The sequence below is a fragment of the Pimephales promelas genome, chromosome 10 (assembly GCF_988280905.1).
Source record: "Pimephales promelas chromosome 10, fPimPro1.hap1.1, whole genome shotgun sequence".
In the NCBI taxonomy this organism is placed as follows: domain Eukaryota; kingdom Metazoa; phylum Chordata; class Actinopteri; order Cypriniformes; family Leuciscidae; genus Pimephales; species Pimephales promelas.
The window spans coordinates 27251775-27273617 of NC_142778.1; the positions used below are offsets into that span (position 1 = coordinate 27251775).

Below are 21843 nucleotides of genomic sequence, written 5' to 3' on the forward strand. Positions count from 1 at the left end.
AGCCTTGTGTTTTATTTATTTTTTTCAAATGCCAGCGCTCAGGAAGTCAACCGCTCGTTCAGGGCACAGAGGAGAGCGCGGCTGACAATAAAGGTGAAGTTTATGAAAAATAAGATGTTTTTTAAAAAAAAGAAAAACCACAAAGACATGTTATATTGCCCCCCATAAACACAATCACGCAAAAAAAAAAAAAAAAAGCAGTCAACCCCCCCCCCCTTTTAAACCCAGACATCTATTTGATGTATTAGTGTTTGCTCATCTGCAATACGTCTATAGGATGTTTCCTGTCAGATGTAAAATAGATTTTTATATAATGTATTTAGGATGTTTATGTTTTACAACGTATGTGGACCTGACATCTTGAAAATGTCTATTAGATGTTTGTAAACAGCTTCCCAGATTAAGAGATCTTTAACTAACATCTTGCAGACGTACGTGTGGGCGATATTTTTATTTTATCAATTTGTACTAAAAATGGAAAGTAAAAAATTTCTTCGTGTTTATTCGTGTACAGACGACCATATTGTCAAAACGATCCCCGTTCAAACGAATCCGCGAGAACAACTAAAGACTCACCCTTGCTTTATTTCCATTTACTGAAACAATTTTTGGTTCCAGGGGCTGTTTACACGACAACGTTTTCAACTAAAATTGGAAAATATTTTTAGACATTTTGGGGCAAAAGTTTTAAACTGCAAATTTTCGAAAACTATACCATTATCGTCTCACTATAGACAAAAAAAAAGAGAACTACGTGTTCTTCAGTCTATAGACGTGTAACGTTAGAGTTTCTAAAGTTTTACAAATATGTCAATAAAAATAAATAAATAATAAACATAAAAAACGTTAGTTTCTTTACAAGGTGACATCGCCAAATACAGGCCTGGCAGCATAATGCAGCATTTTTGTTATTTTCGAGAATTTCGGATCATTTTGACAGCGTTGTCGTGTGTACATAAAAATGCACGGGAAAACCGTTTCCATTTTTAGCTGTCGTGTAAACACACCCTAAGTAATACAGTTCACAATCTATAAAACAACTTGACAATATTTTATTTTTCATGGTCAAACATGGAAATTATTTCCAACACAATGTAGAGCATTTAAAAAAAAAAAAAAAAGAAATTTTAATTTATACAAATGTGAACAACTGCAAACTTACAAACACTGTAGTACTACAATCTACATGGATTCTTTATCTAAGCATTTAACTTTCCCACAATACAACATGTTCATGTGACAAAAACAAAATCATCATATTTATTTGCAACAGGAACATGTAACATTGTTCATTCTCCAAAACATAAAAAAGGGAATTGAAAAATGGTTCCTCATGTGCTGTTAATCCATTTAACACACACACACACACACACACACACACACACACACAAAAAGATTAAATTAATGTTGCTTTAAAATCAACCCTAATTGTCAAATATTGTTGTTACAAACCTCTATGACTTTCTTTCTGGCATATAAAAGGAGATGTTCAGCGCAATGTGAGCCATATGGAGGACTTTCATAATACTCAAAGGTGATTTCTATCCTTAGAAGCGTCCCACTGTACCGTTCTGTTAAACGTCTGTCCCACGGAAGGTTCGGAGCGACATGAGGGTGAGTAAATGATGACAGAATTTTTATTTCTGGGTGAAGTAAATGAGACGCATTGTCCAATGCAGTGGTCTTTTGGCACTCTGGAGGAAGTTCTACAGTATAAATTAGATCTGTGAAGACTCCAGATAAAGAAAAGAGTTCTTGACCCGCGGCTGCTGACGGTCCTGCTTCAGCAGAGAATTGATGGAATCCTCAATCACAGACACCCACGCTTTCTGAAACATACATAACATAGGGCCTGAATAAGAAATTATTGAATTTTTGTTATTGAAATGTAACCTTGACATTTTTGCTGCATTTATTTAAACAAAAACAAAGTAATATTGTGAAAAACTATAACAATTAAAAAAAAAATTTGTTCTATTGTAATATATTTGAAATGTAATTTATTCCTGTGATGGCAAAGCTGAATTTTCAGCATCCATTACTAGTCTTCAATATGGTTGCTGAGTAAACTAACTAACTTATCTTAAAGTATAGTTCACAGCAAAATGACAATCTTGTCATCATTTCCTCTCCCTTGTTCCAAACCCGTATACTCGGGATACTCCACTTTTTTTGGAAATAGGCTCATTTTTAGAGTTAAACAGTTGGGTTTTACCATTTTCGAATGTATTCAGCCATTTTTTCTGATTTTTAGAAGAATATCAATAACCAGACAGCTTCTGGTCTCATTGACTTCCATAGTATATATTTCTCCTACTATGGAAGTCAATGAGACCAGAAACTGTCTGCTTACTGATATTCTTCTAAATATCAGAAAATCAGCTGAATGGATGCGAAAACGGTAAAACCCAACTGTTTAACTCTGGAGGAGTGGTAAAATGAGCCTATTTCCAAAAAAAGTGGAGTGTCCCTTTAATAATCAAACAGCTGACAGTAGCCATTGACGTTCTTAGTCAAAAATTATAATAAAAAAAACTATTTACCTTGTTTGTTTGTGTTGTTGAAGCATATTAATAGTTTAAAAAGGTTTTAAAGGTTTTAACACAGGTTTGGAACAACTTGAGGGTGAGGAAATGAAGACACAATGGCAAGTGATTAAAAAGGTTGTAATTTCGAAGAAAGCATCTGCTAAGAACATTCAAAGTAATGTCATTTAAACATGACATTAATATTGAGTAACCTGATGATGTTTGGCATGTCAGCACTAGTTGATCTTGCGAATTAGGAGTGTTGGGTGGAAATCAAAGCCTGGGTCTGTTGAAATTCAACATAAAAGCTGAATCTTCTATTCACCTTCATTGATTCAGTCTGGGCTTGTAAAATGAAGACTCCAATGCATTGCTGGTAACGATTCTGGTGCATTATTATGAATGAATTAGGCAGACCAGAGGCTGAAACATTCAAAAGACAACAGTGAACACTTTCAGTGTTTGTATCGACATCGTTATTGTCAGTGCTGATCACATGGATTCATACTCAATGGAAATGCATGCATTGCTAAGGGATTACGTAACTGCACTAATCTGCAACATGACCTTAATTCAGAGAATGTGTCATGGAATGTGTGAGTGTGTGTGTCATCAACACCTGTGGCATTGATCTGGTCTATGTTCTTTAACTGTAGGCGGTCCAGAGAGATGGGCTGGTCCAGGACAGTGAAACTACAGCCCTCCTGCAATAAGAGCTCAAGCTCTTGGCCCGCAGCCGGACGAAGGGGGTTCGACTCCACTACGCCAGACTTCTACAACGTAAAACACACAAGCCTGCGATTACAGCCGTTTAAGAGTTTGGCCATTCTCAGGTAGATGAATGTTAACTTGTGCTTAAAGGCAACATAAAAATACTTGTTAACCCATTTTGCTTCAGTATTGTGCTGTATTTCCAAAAAAATGGAATTTGACTTTTCTTTTACTGGTATTTGGTTGGATTGTGAAAAGTGTCCTTTCCACACCAAATATTATGTAAACTGATATTACATGTAAATAAAAATCATGCAATATATACAACTATTGGTAAGATTTTAGAAAAAACAAAATGGATTACATTTACAGTATAATGAAACTATAATATGTATTTTATTTCAGTAAAAGCCCCAAATAACTCCAGGGAAATATACACTAATACTGTTTGTTAAATTTTTAATGTTTTTGAAAAAAGTCTTATGCTCACCAAGATACCAAAAATACAGTAATATTTTATTATAATATTAATTACAGTATAATTACAATTTAAAATAAATGTTTTCTACCTTTATATAATTTAAAATGTAATTTATTCATGTGATGGCAGAGCTGAATTTTCAGTTTAATGCATCATTGTTGAATAAAAATATTAATTTCTTTAAAAAAAAAAAAGAATTTTAAAAAACCCTAACCTTTAAACGGTAGTGTATATACAGTAATACTAATCGTAAATGAATTAATTTTTTGATTTCATGTTAGGCATTTTAGCACTATAAATTGCAAAATAAGCTTTCATCATTGTGATACATCTCATAAAACGATAAAATACATTTATATAAGTATATTCAACTTTTTATCTGAATTTACATTAGTCAGTAAAATTTTATGATCTGTCATAATCCACTGATCTCTATTTAACCTTACTGTGTAAAAGTGAGTAATGGCTTGAATCAATAATCACTCCCAGACAGAATCAACAAATCTATTTTCACATTACCGTGACACGCTCGTACGCATCACCCATGCTTTGATTTATGTCAATAGAGGAATGGCTGCCAGGCATTTTACAGTAATAACACCAAACAGTCACGCTTAAAAATCACACATAACCGCACCTTTTTGCTGCGCTTGATCTTCGTGATTAGAAGGAATTCGTCAAAGAGAAGTAGGTAGACCTCATGCAACTTTGCATTTTCTATGTTCAAAAGAATAAATAATGTAAATTCACACCACACAACCATCTTAAATGTACAAGTGGACCAAAGAGAAATACTCAGCCATCCGACCTATGAGAACGAGCTTCCCATCGTGCAGAAGACTACGGTGAGACACCAGGTTCTCCAGGGTTACAGATTTTAGCAAGTGCTTCAGATTCTGTGAAGGATCAAACATGCACAGCCGTTAAATCTCTTTGAACGCAGGCATTATTAAAGGCACAATATGTACGATTTTTGCAGTAAAATATCCAACACCCACTAGAACAATGTTATTTTGTTGACTCGAGTACTTGCATTATTCCAAATGTATCCAGCGATGTTTAAATCCAGAGAAATTCAAAATTTAAACCAGTTTAACATAACATGTCATTAACATGTTTGTCCCATACCTCAGAGACAACACTATTTAGTAAGGTGGCTAACATTGCATAATCAGAAAGAGCTTTATTCAAATGTAATTTTAGTAGGATTATTTTTACTAATGGCGCTTTTTCATTACCAGTACCGCCTCGGCTCGACTCAGCTCGCATTTTGCTACCGTACCGCCACAAATGGTACCCGGTCGTCATAGCGACGCCTTTCGTTCCTTGTTGCCCCATCAAGCTCTCGCTGGATCCTCTCTTTGGCAACCAAACAAAGGAAATTCTGCACCTCCTCGTTTGACCACGGCGTATTCTTCCAAGTTGCCATAATAATAATAATAATAATAGTACGTTTAGTAACTATATCTGGCCAAACTATTTCAAAATGGCAGGGTTATTCTGGATACTCCATCTGGGGCGTGCAATGATGACGATTCTCTCTGACCAATTAGCAGTCGCCATGTCACATTTTAGTATCGCCTCAGCTCGCCTTGATACAAGGTGATACAAAAAAAAAGTACTCGAAAGCAGGTACGGGTACAACTTTTACACTGTGGAAAACCAAACAAAGGCGAGCCGAGCCGGTACTGTGTAGTGGCAAAGTGCCATGAGTAAAACAACGCTGCGTTACCCCACAAATTTATTTCATCAAATAAAGTGACCTGTATGAGCAATAATTCAGCACTTGAGGCTGTTTCATTAGAACAAAATAAGATAATGTGAATTTAAGTGATCAAACATAACTGTAACAAAGTTAAAATTCAGGGAAGGAGGCGGACGTTAAACTTTAATCTTAAAATATACAACGAAAGGAATGGCAGCGACCAACTGCAGCATAAAAACAGCAACGTGAATTTTCCCAGTCTCTCTGCCCCGCCCTGCTTTATACCATAATAACGTTAATAAAACTTGAATACATTTGCTCATCCATGATTTATGCCTCGGATTGCTTTCGATCTGTGGAGGTGAAGACGACAACTCCAACGATTCCACGCTTATTCACAGCGTCATCAAGCTACGCCTTTGTTATTGTTTTAAACGTGTGACCTCTAGCAGCGAATCTTACAAACTGTGCCTTTATGTATAATGTGTGTGTGTTATACTTTTGTGAGAGAGATTTTGACACAGACCTCAGGAACATGCGCCCTCTTGTCTCTCTCCCAAACAGGAAGCCACACTAGAGATTCCTTCAGCTGTTTCACCTTCTGGTAGTTGTCCAACCACTTTACTTTTCCTTCAAGATCATCTGCACGGACACAGAAAGAGAGAGATTTGGGTGGGTAACGTATTGTCTCCTCAGCCCACACAAAGGTGGTTGGCTTTGAAAGGTTCAGTTCATTAATCCACACCTCCCCAAACAAACATTACTGCCTTTATGCAACCACAGATCGTGTTTTTGTTTGTTCAGTTGGAGATAATCGACTTTATTTGAATTAGATTCTTCCAAGTAAAGGCTCTTTCATCAACAATGACGAACGTTCATGTTGTTTGAACCCCACACCCATCAAGCAACTGAAAGTCACCAGAAAGAGACATGTCACACACCCTTATATTGGTTAAACTGTGTCATTGAGTGTGTTGAAATGAGCTCCTGCCATCTTGGGACGTTGTTGTATAGAAGATTGACCTATTATTCATTTCATGCTTGTCTAGCCGTAAATCAGCCCTGGAGCAGGACAACAAGTCGAATGCAATCATTACCAAAAAAACAAACATTAAAGAGAATATTACTGAAATCATAACAAAAAGGTATTTGCGACTTTGTAACTCACAATTCAGCAGTTTTCTCCCAATTGCGAGTTTATATTTCACAATTCTCTGAAAAGTCCGAGAAGTGAGTTAAAAACTCACAATTGCAAGAAAAAAAGTCAGAATTGTGAGATATAAACTCACAATTGGGAGAAAAAAGTCAGAATTGTGAGATATAAACTCACAATTGCAAGAAAAAGTGAGAAAATGATGAGATAAAAAGTTGCAATTACCTTTTTTATTTTTTAATTCTGTGACAGAAACAAGCTTCCATAAATTTCACTGCATTTTTATGTTAAAAAAGCGAAATACATAGATCATCACACAGTCAGTTAGTGGGATATTTGTTTCAAAATAATAAAAAAAAGACTAAATATAGGACCAGACTTTGTTGTGTGTCAATAGCAAAATCTTGTATCTCTACCACATGGTCATTACCATCAAAACGGCATTTTGTATTAACAAGTTTGTCTTAGTAAATGATATATTTAAATAAATCTATTTTATAAAAACAAAAACAAAAAAATGAAAATAAAAATATTTTAAAAGATGGAATGCATGAAAACAAAGATTATTTATCTCATTTCCTTATCAAAACAGGGTACTTGATAAAACATAATGGATTTATGACAAGGTGTGTCATGATTCACAAAAGATAACTGGGCATGTCAGGTTTTCATGACTAACTAAAACATGGCATCCTTTCAACTGTCTTGGCTCACATCTTTCAGTCAGAAATAACTCTGTCTTTGACAATGGTTTTGCAGCTGTCACTGCATATTTTTTCTCACAGCGGCTGTCACAACACACCACACAAACAGCTTTCTGTGAGAACAGGAAAAGTCACCTTTCACTGCTTCTAATTCCTGGTTTGACAACAGCGTTTTACACAAACAAGATCAAAGCATCTGCATACTGTAAAAAAATATTGTTGGTTTAACTTAAAAAAGTAAGTAACCTGGTTGCCTTAAAATTTTAAGTTCATTGAAATGGAAAAAGTGAGTTAATACAAGAATGAAGGAGATTGACTTTATCATCAGAGACTCAAAATTGTATGTTATCTGAACTAAATAAATTATTTAAGTTGATTTGACAAAAGAAAATATGTTGTGATTACTAATCAAGAAAATATTTTTTTTTTTACAGTGAAAGAAAAAAAAGTTGTTTTTGAAGTTTTTATTTTATTGGTTCGGGTTGATAATGGATATTTAATAATGTATATGCTCACTTCCTTTGCAGTCATCTTAAATGTTCACATTTTTTTCCGGAGTACGTTATAATTTTGTGATGACTACTTGTTTATTATTATTATCTTTTATTATCTTGCTTTATTTTTAATTTTTTAGACAAAATAGTATACTTTTTCTTAAATATCTGCCATTTATCACTTATCAGCCATAAATAATTTTCAGCTTATTGGTATTGGCATTAATTATCATATCGCGCATTTGTACTTTCAACTGTCACATTAATACCAGACTTACAGATGGCGCTGTCGACTAGATCCACGATGATCTGTATGGTGTTCTCCTCGGCCTCCGAGCAACTCCTCTTCCCAATGTTCTTCAACAGAAGAGGGTACCGTGTAAACCTCTGCAGAGGAATCACCAAAAGATCCTTCAACTGCAGTCTGCGGCACTGCTCGTTACGTTCGCACCACTAGAGGAGAGAGAGAGTGAAGGATGGGTTCTCCTAATTTTGTTTTTGGAGGTCTCCTACAACAAGCTTACAAGCATCCAAGGTAAAATAACACTATTCTTCTCATAATATACAATGCAGCATCAGGTTTTTTCTCACAATTTCTGAAGCGGTTCAATAAAGTTGCTATCTTTTTTTTTCTAGCTCAACTGTCACCAAATGGAACGCATAGGATTGCGGGATATCAAAAGCAGTGAAGAATACATCTATGCTTCCCTAATATAATCGATCAGATGAAAGTATCTCAGGAGAAGTGAAGCTAATGTTGGATTCAGACGTGCCTTGATGCCTTCCCACTGGAATAGAGCTGTTGTGCACTTTGATCTTTGAAACTTTGCAGACTTTTATCATTCATAAACAGCTACAGTATATTGAACATTACATAAAAGGTCTAAAAAAGCACAATTGGGGCACATTTTTGATATTTCTGTAGCCTACTTCTTATCATAAATATATAATACTGACAAAATCAAAACTGACAAATCAGATCCCCTATGTGAAAGTGGAAAAGCAAGAAGCGACAGGCCAAAATTGATGTGGAGACAGCTGATGATATAAGCTAGTTGAGTCAACAGTTTTTCTCCAGCGTGAGAAGTAATGGTCCCTGACAACCACCCTGCAATGGCCTAAACCTCGTGTGGTAAACATTTGACCTGTTCCCTAGATCTTGTCTGTACATTGAGACCAAGCCCTAATTTACCATATCAAATCTTGCCTGCCCCGGTTACCTTCACGAAAGAGCCAAAGTCCTCCCTGAGCTTCAGGCTGTCCAGATAAAAGATGGCCGTACTGTAATTCAGGCAGTATTTCTGTAGACAATGGCAAATGCTCTCACCAAACGCCTGTAAAGTCAACATTCAGTAAGGGAGAGTGATCAGAAGAGAACAATAGAGAAAAAGCTGTTATCTTTTAGCAAACAGGGAACATAAGATTAGCGTTGTTCAGTTTTTTTTTTGTTGTTTTCTAACACAATCATTTGCTTAATGTCTAACATAATAATACATTATGCAAGCACAACATTGCTAAGGGGTTGGATCTCATGTTTGCTTTTGGGCAGTTATACATTATGTTTAAAGGTCACTGACCGTGACTTTCCATTTCTAAGAGCATTTTTTATTTTATTTTATATTGTATGAGTTATTTTGTATGTAAAGACTTATACATTGTAAAAGATTTCGGTCACACTTTAGTTTAGGGTCCAATTCTCACTATTAACTAGTTGCTTATTAGCATGCATATTATTAGGATATTGGCTGTTTATCAGTACTTAAAAAGCACATATTAATGACCATTTCTACATCCCTTAATCCTTACCCCATACCTAAACTTAACAACTACCTTACTAATCTTTAATAAGCAGTAATAAGGAGTTTATTGAGGCGAATGTCATAGTTAATACTAGTCACTAGTGAGAATTGGACCGTAAACTTAAGTGTGACAAAGATTTCTACTTCAAATATATGCTGTTCTTTAGAACGTTAAATTTATCAAGAAATCCACGGAAATATCAGCCTATTAGAATGATTTCAGAAGGATCATGTGACACTCGTGAAAACTCAAATAAGGGTGCTGAAAAGTCAGTTTTGCCAACACAGGAATAAATTACATTTTCAAAATATATTAAATATAAAACAGTTTAAATTTAGGGCCGTCAAACGATTAATCGCGATTAATCGCATCCAAAATAAAAGTTTGTGTGTGGGTGCACTGTGTATAATTATTTTGTATATATAAATACACACACATGCATGTATTTTTAAGAAAAAAAAAATATGTTTATATATAAAATATTTATATATAATATAAATTATATATAAATCTATATACATGAAAATATTTCTTAAATATATACAAGCATGTGTGTGTATTTATTTATATATATAAAATAATTATACACAGTGCACCCACATATATTATGTAAACATAAACTTTTATTTTGGATTCGATTAATCGCGATTAATCGTTTGACAGCCCTATTTAAATTGCAATATTTCACAGTATCACTGTTTTTATTGTATTTTTGATCAAATAAATCATAACTTTGAATGGTAGCACACACACACTGTACATACATACATACATATCAATGGTATCCTACCTTTTTAAGGAGTTCAAGAAGAGTTTGAGTACTACTGCTGTCTGGACTGGTCCACATTTCCTTAATGACACGCAAGAGACTAGTAAGGAAGCCGAAGCTAACCTGAAATATAGTAAGACACGAAAGAGAACTAAGAACAATATTTAATATTGTAAACCAAACTAGTCACAAAACTGCAGTTGTTAAATTTCTACCAAACTCATTGAAGTCTTACCAGACAGAGCTCATTGAGATTCGCAAAGAGCCTCCAGGAGTCAATGTCCAGTAGACACTCTCTCATCTGCAGGTCTGTTAGTGTGGTCAGAAACACCTGTATGCAGAACAAAGGTAAGCACATTTAAGCTCTATTCCTACAGACGAAAGTGTTGTTTGGTACCTGACTATTTGTGTTAGCTTGTAGTTCACTGGTAAATTACAGTTACTGTAACCATGCAATATAAAGTATGATTAAAACTGTATTTGTCTCATTCACTGGAAGACATGCCATTCCATAATACTGAAGGCATCATGTTCACACCTCTTTTAAAACCATAAGCTGATCAAGGAAGTAGACACATTCACTGGTGAAAAGCTCCCAAATGGCCTCCTGTTTTCGGTAGATTTTTGGATTCTCCGCTGCTTCCAGTTCAGAGCGACCACTCAAAAAGTCCTCCAAAGACATATCCTGAAAGAATAGAGAGAAATTTGACTTCTTAAAGCGACAACACAGGCAAAAATATTTTTCATGAAGAAATAAAGATATAAAGTAGCAATTTTTCCACAGAATTGTGAGATATAAACTCTTGCGAGTTCTGACTTTATATCTCACAATTCTAAGAAAAAAACTCTGAATTGAGAGATAAAAAGTCAATATTGCCTATATGGGTGTCTTGACTCAAACAATAACAAAAATAGGACTTCTAAGGTGCCATGCATAAAAACGAAGGTGCTCTAAAGCTCATCGCAGGTGGTCAAAATCAACTGATTTTTTTACCTTAAATAACTGAAAGTCTGTGTCTCTCCATTCCTGGACCCGAACGCCAGCCAGACACTTGTCAATGTCGGCTACGCTGCAAGTCTTTCCTTTTGTCTGTTGGAAAACACCACTCACATTTACTCAACATCACACTGCCCTGCCCTCAACAGGTCTCTTTGTGTTTGAGCACAAACTGTGGCGCAGATTGGATAGCAGGACATGTTCGAGCTCTGTTAGACAGGCTTGTTTTGTTGTTGTTTACTGTTAATTTAATTGATTGGGGGGAAGGTGTGCATGCATTCAAATTTGATGTAGCTCAAAATGGGTCAGTGAACACTATGTGCTAGACATCCTCCGAATGGCACGAAGCATCTGAAAAATTACAATAGAGTATCTGCAGATGGCACCACCCACAGAACTGGCACTAGATCAAAACTTCATGGGAGAGATGTCTGCATGATGGTATTGAAATGTTAAAATACGGGAACTTACTGTGCTACGCCTCGAGAAGGGCCACTTTGATTTCTTAGTGTCTGTAAAAAAAAGCAATAATAAAATGCTGGTAACACTTTACAATAAGGTTCATCAGTTAACATTAGTTAATTAACTAATAATATCTTTTGTTAATAAAAATACAGCTGTTCATTGTTTGTTCATATTACTCACAGTGGATTAACTAATGTTAACAAATACAACATTTGATTTTAATAATGTATTAGTTTATTTTTGAAATTAATATTAAAGCTACACTGTGTGATTTTTACCCCCATAGCGGTGAAAAGGTATATGATCAACCAGTGAATATTAGTTTCAGTTCCTCTCAATTCCGATTACGTTTTAACCTCTACGGTGGCCAATGTAGTCCAAGATTAACATGGCTTCCAGTTCGACCTCGTCCATGAGTGTTAACTCAAACGTAAACGCGAAAGGCAAAGCTTGAATTAACGGGTATGTCCCTCTTTGGCTAATGTACTTTCAAGATGGAGGGTCAACATGGCTACCGACATTAGGACCCCTTACCCGTATGTATTTTCAATGGCATATTATACACTCACGAGAATACTTTATTACTTGAACGAGGTAAATATACATTAATGAGCACATATATTTTTGAAAGAACTAAGTGTTTTTAGCTAAGAATAAACTAAAAGAGTTACACAGTGTAGCTTTAACTAAGATTAATTAATGATGAAAAAAGTATTGTTCATTTTTAGTTCCTGTTAACTAAGGTAGTTAAAAATAAACCTTATAGTAAAGTGTTACCAAAATGCTTAACTTTATACAAAGCAAAACATTCAAGTATTGCAATTTGGAGAATGTGCTAGTTATTCTTTCTTTAAGATTCACGGTAATTATGTGAATGTAAATATAGTTAAGTAAATGTTATGACTAAGAGGCATGACTAACCTGAATAGTCTGATTTATTTAAAATATCAGCAGCGCCATTGGACACAAACAAATCTCCAGGAGAAACATCCAATCCAGGAAGACTCACAACGACAGAGCTCCGCCTCCTTTCCTGCAGCCTGAGGAGAAAAAGCCAACCAGAAGAGAACAGGTGAGTATGAAGAACATTCCAGCCCTTGAGGCAGCCGGTCTTTCAAAGTATGCGTTATGGATGTGTACTGAACTAATGTTGGTTAACCACAGACCATCACATTCAACATTTATTTGCTTTGCGTTTGTATAACAGCCCTTTCACCACAAGCTTATAGGGTAGATTTGAATGTGAAATGTAATTCTGCCAAATTAATTTAACCTCTATCCCATCCAGAATAGCACAATAGCTCCTTTGACCTCGGAAAACAGTTATTTCACTGAATTAATCCGTGAAGGTTTGATAAACTTTGGCCAATGCGCTGTAGTAATCGCTATGCAGAGCCAAGCCGTGCTAAACTCGAAATTTCCAACCAGATTTGCTTTAGCAGGAAATCAAAGAATTCCATGTTCACATTTCTAACATGCCTTGCTAGTATTAGGTGGCCGGAACCGTGTTTGAAAAGATGACTAACGAAACCATGTAACAGCTGTACCTCCACACCATTGAATGGTGGATTTATAGGTCTGTCAACGGACAACAGAGCAGATATATCGGAAGATACGGATTATTATATTCACTGGTTATGAACAAAGAGCAGCAGCAGGGGAGGGAAGTCAGCACCCTGATTTTTAGCCTGCGGCAGTAGGAGAGAAGTCATTATTAATCAAATCAAATGATTTTTTCTTTTTTTTTGAGAAAGCAAACATGTAATAAGGTCATTTATGGTGGACTGCAAACAATGTAGAGAAGGACACATTTCCGCTCTATAATCATTATTATAGTTTATAATCACTACATGAATATAGTTCTGTATAGTGAAGTTCTGTTTTTTTCTGTTCTGCTTCAGTTTCCCTGTTACATTTTGATCTAAAATCCTAAAGGCTTTTAGGCAGTGCTATGACTGTTTTCACACGCAACTCGATAGTCTGGTTTTTGTTTGAGTCACTCTCAGCTTTGGGCCTATCCATCTGTACAGAGACTCAATGATGTGCTACTACAGTATGTGGTGTGTGTCAATAAACAGTTTACAGGGGCTTACTTAGATCTTCAAATGCAGGTATGGGGGAGCAATAAGAGCTTGAAGGTAAGAGAAATTCATACCTTCAATTCATGTAATACATACAAATCAGTTTTACTACAACATTAAAGTAAAAAAAAAACAACAAAGGTGGCTTTTACGAATCTTTAACTGAAATGTGAAGGCCTAGAATTTGAAAGTCATATATAGTATAGGGTAGCCAGAGAGTGAGATATGGATGGATGGATTCTAAAGAGGGGCATTTTAATAAATAGGTGCACTATATTACATATTCATTATATTTGTCCTTAAAGAAGTAGTTCACTTTTAAAATAATTAGTAGTAGAGAATTTACTCACCCCCATGTCATCCAAGATGTCCATGTCTTTCTTTCTTCAGTCGAAAAGAAATTAAGGTTGTTGATGAAAACATTCCAGGATATTTCTAGATAATAGACTTCATTGGGCGCCAAACGGTTCAAGGTCCAAATGAGAGTTTCAGTGCAGCTTCAAACAGCTTTAAACTACACCAGACGATGAATAAGGGTCTTATCTAGAGAAACGATCGGTCATCGCCTTGATGTGGTGCGTGTTTGTGACTCTCTTGTCCTGTTTGTGACTCTCCTGTTCGAATTCGTTCATCAAAATGAATCTTTTTTCGAGTCATTTCGTTTGTTGAATGAACCAAATGACTCGAAAAAAGATTCGTTCATGTTGATGAACAAGTGCGAACAGGAGAGTCACGAACGCGCATCACAGAACAGAGCATTTGTGCTTATAAAACTTAAACTTTTTGTTTATTTTTTAATTGACCGATCGTTTCGCTCGATAAGACCCTTATTCATCAACTGGTGTCGTTTAAAGCCCTTTGAAGCTGCACTTAAACTCTCACTTAAACCGTTTGGTCCCCAATGAAGTGCATTATATTGAGAAAAATCCTGGAATGTTTTCATCAACAACCTTAATTTCTTTTCGACTGAAGAAAGAAAGACATGGACATCTTGGACGACATGGGGGTGAGTAAATTATCAGCAAAAGTTTTTTTTTTTTTAAAAGTGAACTACTCCTTTAACTTGTTGACTTCCTTATGTTTAAATAAATCTGTCATAGAAAAAGTTAGTGCACCATTGTTTGGATGGATAGATGGATGGATGCCTAGATTGGTGTCAATAGCTTGAGTTTGCCAAACCAACATAACAAGAACCTCAACGGAAGAACTGAATACGATAACAACTGCAGAAACTATATCAGTGTCTCCGTGTTCATCACAGTGAATATGGGATCATATACCAATAAACACTTGACTCACTCGCTATGAGATATAAATTCTTCAGCATTATAAAGTGAACACCCATTTCCACGATATCTGGCACAATGAACCCATCAAATTCTTCCTTTTTTATAATATGTTAAAACCCCTATGTTCACTTCCAACTTCTCCCTTGCACAGATGTCAGTACATTGAACCCTACCAGTAAAAAGTCAGTCATTGCATCTCCTATTTACCGGCATTAAAAACAGGTCACTGCTAATGGCTTGTTATCTAGAGGCAATCCTACAATGAAGCAGCCCTCTATGCCGACTATCCCTGCCTCAGCATGACCACAAAGAAGGGAGCATTGTCCTCGCACCTCCACGGAATAAAGATGCCCCCTTAACATAACTGTCCCGTCCAATCGCAGTTTAGGGATGAGCACTGCAATCAGACGATGCCATACTGTAATTAAGGCCACAATAGCTGCCTAATTATCCACCGCTGAAAAGATGACCGTGGTCCAAGCAGAGTGGGCCCGACAGGGGGAAAAGCGTCACTAATGAGAGTTTGTCTGGCCCCTACAAGGCCGAATGATGGAACTCTAATAACTCTCCATTAAAAGTTCATGTGCAGCTAACAAAGCGGCAATACAATGAACAATGAAAATTCCTCTATCCCAACACCCCCTGCGCCAACATGATGGCGCTCTACTGAAAAAGTGTCCTGCTTTAGCCTCATTACCCCAAACGGTATGTTTCCACACAAACAAACTCCAGGATTAATGAAACAACATTTCAAATAAGAGATGTTGAGCAACAAGTACCAACCGAGTAGTTTAAGTGAACAAGAAAATGGTGGTTTGACACAGAACAAAGTGACCATAAACACTAAGGGCAAAATGACGGTTCACATGCAAATAATGACTAGGGTGGGTACGGTTAATGCAAAACATTAGATAGAAACAGCTCACCTACCTTTTATGACAGGGATCCTTGATCTGTAATCAAAAGCAGATGCAACAAAACGTGAGCCAAGTACTTTAAGAAGAAAAAAACACTAGTCATTTCTACTATCAATTTCAATCATACAACTGGTGCGAGTTCAGTTTAAGAACCCTTAAGTCCTCACATCTACAGATATCTCACTCCATTGTAAAAAAAAAAAAGCTCGGATGAACATGTGAGAGGAGTGAATGGGGCTTCCCTTTTGCACTTTTGATTCTTCACTGACCCTTCCATTATTTGGGGATTGGTGAATGCGCTGAATGGAGCTTCATCAGAGGAGAGGACTGAAGCTGACAATGCATGAAACTACTGATTCAATTGCTGTCAAAAGCTCTTATTGTGAACCACTACCTCAGGAGGTCGAAGAAGAATGAGACAAGAGACAAGAGGCTTTCTGTGATAAGAGCGGAGAGACTCTTTCAATTTGATTTGCAGGCATGGAAAAAGATGGTTTCATCACATATCATATGAAAGTTATTATCATCAGTTTAGAAAAGGATAATGTACAGCCGGAAAATCAAATAAAGTCTGACAGGCTGACCTGGGTTTTTATCATTAACCAAAACTAAGCCTATTAAAAACATATTGTTAATTGAAATAAACCTAAAAGTTAAATGAAAATGATAAAAATGAGAAGTAACTGAAATAATTTTAGTTACTACTAAAACTGAGATAAAAATAAATGAAATAACTTAACGAGTAATATTTAAAACATTACTAAAAATTTTAAATAATGAACTAATTTAAAATATTAGTAGAATCTAATCGACACCTATCTTTTTTACGTGGTTACTTAGCAAATAAATACATTTGAGAGTGTATAATTGATCATTTTTCCTTTTAAAAAGACTTTTGCTGATAATTTACTCACCCCCATGTCATCCAAGATGTCCATGTCATTCTTTCTTCAGTCGAAAAGAAATGAAGGTTTTTGATTAAAACATTCCAGGATTTTTCCCCATATAATGGACTTCAATGGGAACCAAACAGTTCAAGGTCCAAAAGACAGTTTCAGTGCAAACTACAAACTGTTCAAAAGGGATTTAAACGATTCCAGTCGATGAATAAGGGTCTTATGAAGCGAAACGATCGCTCATTTAAAAAATAAACAAAAACGTTTAAGTTATATAAGCACAAATGCTCGCCTTGCTCTGTTCTGTGATGCGCGTTCGTGACTCTCCTGTTCGAACTCGTTTATCAAAATGAACAAATCTTTTTTCGAGTGATGACTCGAAGGACCTTGAACCGTTTGGTTCCCAATGAAGTCCATTATATGGAGAAAATCCTGGAATGTTTTCATCAAAAACCTTCATTTCTTTTCGACTGAAGAAACAAAGACATGGACATCTTGGATGACATGGGGGTGAGTAAATTATCAGGCAAAAGATTTTTTTAAAAAGTGAACTACTCCTTTAATGCTTTTGCTAAAAACAAAACAAATGGCCCTAAAACACTTATGGACGATGAGAGATATTAGGAAATATCAAGAACACAAGCGCTATTGCCCATTCAGAAGTATTCTAGACTGCCATGTTTCAGTTATGTCTCTCATACTTACAGTACTGTTCAAATACATAGGGTTAGCAATGTTAAAGACATATACCTCATTGTCATCGGTGGAGCTCTCATTGTCATCAGAAACAGGCTCTTTTGAATCCCTAGACTCTTTGCTCTTGCAAATGACACCATTGTCAAGGGTCTTTGATCTGTGTGATCTGATTTTCCCATGAATCATTGAAGATTCAAAGTTCCCGCTCTCTCCATCCAACTGACCAGCAAGTGGAGATGACTGGCGGAAAAACTGAGAAAGGGGACTCGTCGGAGTGGGAGCCTCCTCTCCTAAAGGACTGTCCAACTTGCTTGGTTCTCGGTAGGAGATTCTGGTACTTCTCATCCTCCTCAGAGTGGGGGACGTGGAGATGCGGGCCGGGGCTTGCCTGTCAAACTGGAATAAATGTGCGGGCACGCCGTCAGACTCCGTGAGGGAACCATACCTCAGTCTGGATGAAGTCCTTCCTAAATCTATTCGCATTAAGAAAGGACTAGATGTTTGTATGTCTTTGTCCTCGCTTTGCACAGATTGGGTTTGAGTCTGTGCATCCGTCCATTTTACGGTTTTCCTCGCATGCCAGTCTATACAACCCCAGTCCAAAGTTTTATCCGCTTCCTTACCGTTTTCACTTATGAACGCATAATTCAACTCAGTCATCTTGAGTAATCCAGCATTATATTCCATAACAGAAGACTGGTTAAGAATCAGATGAAGGTTTGGCTTGGGTCTTTCCCACAAAAATGTGTGCAATCCTTACACCCATGTCTCTGGAGCTTCTGAAAAGCAAGAAAGGATTAGAAAAGCCACCCACTATGTTTATTGCAACTCTTGTATAACTAGCCATGTATGTACAGTATGCCCATTTAATCCCAAAATTTTCCCAGCACAAGTGTTTGCCTCCTTAGATAACCCAATGAAACAAACGGCATGCATTGTCTTAAAAAGTTACTCAATAAGAATTGGAATTCCAATGGAACTTAAATAAAGTAAATAAATAAACAAATAAATAATAAAATAATTCTTAAATAAATTCAAGAAACCCTGCAGTTTCATTTGTAGTTTATAACTTTATAACCTTCAAACTCTACAACATAATTTTTAGTCACAAATGGGATTAAATGTTAAATGGGTTAATCTGCATTCACCCATACTTATGAAGTTGAGCGCTCAGACATTGAAAGCCCCTATAAACATTATGCAATTTTCAAGAGAACAATTCAGAAGGATTTTTTTTTACCACATTCTCAATAGGCAGTCTGTAGTTTATCATACAGCATGTTTAAAGTGATATTCCTTATGTTGTATAAGCCAACAGTCCATATTGAAGTCCATCATGATATGATATCGTAGTCTATATACTTATTTATTTATATATATATATATATGCTGTTTGAATGTATAACTTTGAACTCTTATCTTATATCTGTGATTTTTATCTCTGTATTCTTCTGTGGAGCATGCAGAAACTGGGTTATTACATGAAATGGGTGCATTTTATGATTTTTGGAAGTATATTTAATTAATATACGTTAAAGATATACATATATAAATATTTTAGGGCTGTGCAAAGGTTTATTGTGATTAATCGCATCCAAAATAAAAGTTTCTGTTTACATAATATATGTGTGTGCTGTGTATAATTATTTTGTATATATAAATACACACACGTGCATGTATATATTTAAGAAAATGTGTTATTCATATATAAAATATGTATGTTTATGTATAATATTGATTATGTATTTACATATATACAGTATTTACGTGCAAATAATTCTTAAATATATACACCCATGCATATGTATTTATATATAACAAATAATTTTACACAGCATACACATATATATTATGTAAACACAAACTTTTATTTTGGATGCGATTAATCGCAATTAATCTTAGCACAGCCCTAATATATAATAGAAAATAACATATTTCATATTACAAAACCAATTTTGCAATCAGCAACATTAAAAACTAACAGGGTTGATAGTTTTACAGCTAATTTAGTCATTACCAAATATCCATGAAATATGAAATAGTTTATACAAAAAATATGGTTTAAGGGGGTGGCTATATAAGAAATAAAACAGAATATAGGATAAACTGAACATTTATTAAACATATTATGATGGTAACCTGAACACACAACACACAAAGAAACCTACTGTACTTTTATTGTTGTTGTATAGTGTTAGGACATATCTTGCGTGGTCATTGTTTACATGCGAGACAAAAAGGAACCTTTTAAGAAGAATGACCCAAAAATAGGCCATTTCCACCATTAGCCAACATTTAATAACCACTGCATGCGTCATTGTGCACTTGATAAAGAAAATTGACTTGTACCGTACATCACTGTGACAGAGTAGCGTGGGAAAAGGCACCTGATCCTGCTCTGGCAACTAGTGTAGATTTACAGGGATGATGGATGCAAATAATAAATACACTTTATTTATTAATAACCCACAGTTAAATGCATTATGTTGTATAACGCACTGGTAGCATACAAAAAACATACAGTAAAATACCTTAGCTTAGTTATTTGTTTCTGTAGGCTAACAAGATAGGAACTAAACGTTTATTGTTGCGGACGAATCGCAAATGTATCTTTTCACACACAAAAAAAAAAAAAAAAAAATCAAGGCTATTTGATAACTATACGCGTCGATCATTTATGTCTGTGCACTTACCGCTTAGTTGTTCCCGGGTGATCGGGCTGCTGGGGGGAAAAGAGTTGGACCAAATGTGCAAGTCTCTACTAACGTACAGTTTCAAACCGGCTATTTGTCCTCAAAAAGATAAACCCAACAACAGAATCCGGCTCCGTTTAAAGTGAAATAAGTGTATGATAAAATACTGCATGAACGGGCTCTGTGGCACCGTATTGTGTGAGGGAGGTTTTCTCTGCTGCTTTGTCGCCTAAGGTCAATGGAGGTGGAGCATAGCTGTATTGTGTTGATATGTGTGTGTGTGTGGTGTAGGCTAATCCCGTACTGCGTGTGTTCATGTTTCTTTTAGACAGATAGCCTAAGTAAATGACAGGTATACACTCTTAGAAGAAATTGTTCTATTTAGAACCAGAAATGGTTCCATCCCCCGCTTCATATATGGAACTCCAAAATGGTTCTATATAGAACCATTTTTTTTTTGGTAAAAGGTTCCATTGGCCAAGTACGGAACCAGGGTTCTATATAGAACCCAGAGGAAGCCTTTTTTAAGAGTGTATAGAACCTTTTAGGGGTTCCAAATACGTAGCGCTGATAGAACCTTTTAAGGTTCTAGATAGAACATTTTCTTCTATACTGGGCAGGCAGATTAGATGTCGTAGCAACTCACATGAGCTTTAACCTCATGGTAACTGTGAGCAAATGTCAAGCATCTTAGTTTTCCTTCCAGTGACCACGTGATTGGGTTGATGCTGAGATCATCCAGGTTGTTATTCCCAACCTTTATTTATTTATATCTATATATTGGACGGTGTATTATTGTCATTGACAAATTAGGATGACAGATATTATAAATTGTAAAATCTAATTAAAAAAAAAAGATTCCAATCTGTTAGAAATGTCCTTGTAATTCATGATGGTTTATCATTTGATAAATCTAATAGGGCCTATTTAAAAAGTTGATTCATTAATTATTTAAATATTAATTCAGATGTTAATTCATATATATATATATATATATATATATATATATATATATATATATATATATATATATATATTCACAGAATTCTAAGCAAAGATGTACTGGAAAAAGATATTTGTCAGTAAAGAACCTAGCTAAACTAAATACAATTACACATATTTATTTAAAATTATGGGCAATTTCAGTCATTAGTAGGCTATCATCTCATAGGTCACAATTCAAATTTCCACACGTAAAATTTTAACAATAGTCTTTTTGTAAACAATTACATTATGTGGCTGTGGAGTTGTATTAATTAGATAATAAAAACAAAATTTAGTACTAAAACCAAGAAAACATGTGACCATGTGGGTTTATTTTGTTTAGTTCATCCCAAATGACACTAGATGGCAGTGCAGGCGAGTTTAACCAAACCTGAGATCTAGAGCAAGCATACAATGTAAGGTAGGCCTTGTGTATGCTGTTATATATAAATATATAATATATTAAAAAAAAAAATCTCA

The 21843-nt window shown here is 35.5% G+C and overlaps 1 protein-coding gene across 1 annotated transcript; it reads right to left on the reverse strand.

Annotated features, from left to right (window-relative positions):
• Window positions 1-1036: 1036 nt before the first annotated feature.
• Window positions 1037-20596, reverse strand: plekhg7 (pleckstrin homology domain containing, family G (with RhoGef domain) member 7). The gene is made up of 17 exons (XM_039650568.2): window positions 20380-20596; window positions 17741-18465; window positions 16108-16130; window positions 12729-12847; window positions 11814-11854; window positions 11340-11435; window positions 10884-11030; window positions 10581-10676; window positions 10367-10468; window positions 8997-9110; window positions 8055-8229; window positions 5952-6067; window positions 4529-4616; window positions 4358-4437; window positions 3148-3301; window positions 2854-2951; window positions 1037-1829 (listed from the first exon to the last, which is right to left on the reverse strand). The coding sequence occupies exons 2-17, from the start codon at window positions 18371-18373 to the stop codon at window positions 1719-1721; spliced, it is 2193 nt and encodes a 730-aa protein (XP_039506502.1). The 5' UTR covers window positions 18374-18465; window positions 20380-20596; the 3' UTR covers window positions 1037-1718.
• Between the last annotated feature and the right edge of the window lie 1247 nt (window positions 20597-21843).

Excerpts from the sequence above, each read along its gene's own strand:
- plekhg7 (XM_039650568.2), bottom strand. The coding sequence starts at position 18,373 with ATGGAATATAATGCTGGATTACTCAAGATGACTGAGTTGAATTATGCG. Across the intron at positions 16,131-17,740 it reads GCTCCACCGATGACAATGAG|ATCAAGGATCCCTGTCATAA; the intron begins GTATATGTCTTT and ends TTTTGATTACAG. Across the intron at positions 12,848-16,107 it reads AAGGATCCCTGTCATAAAAG|GCTGCAGGAAAGGAGGCGGA; the intron begins GTAGGTGAGCTG and ends TTTTCTCCTCAG.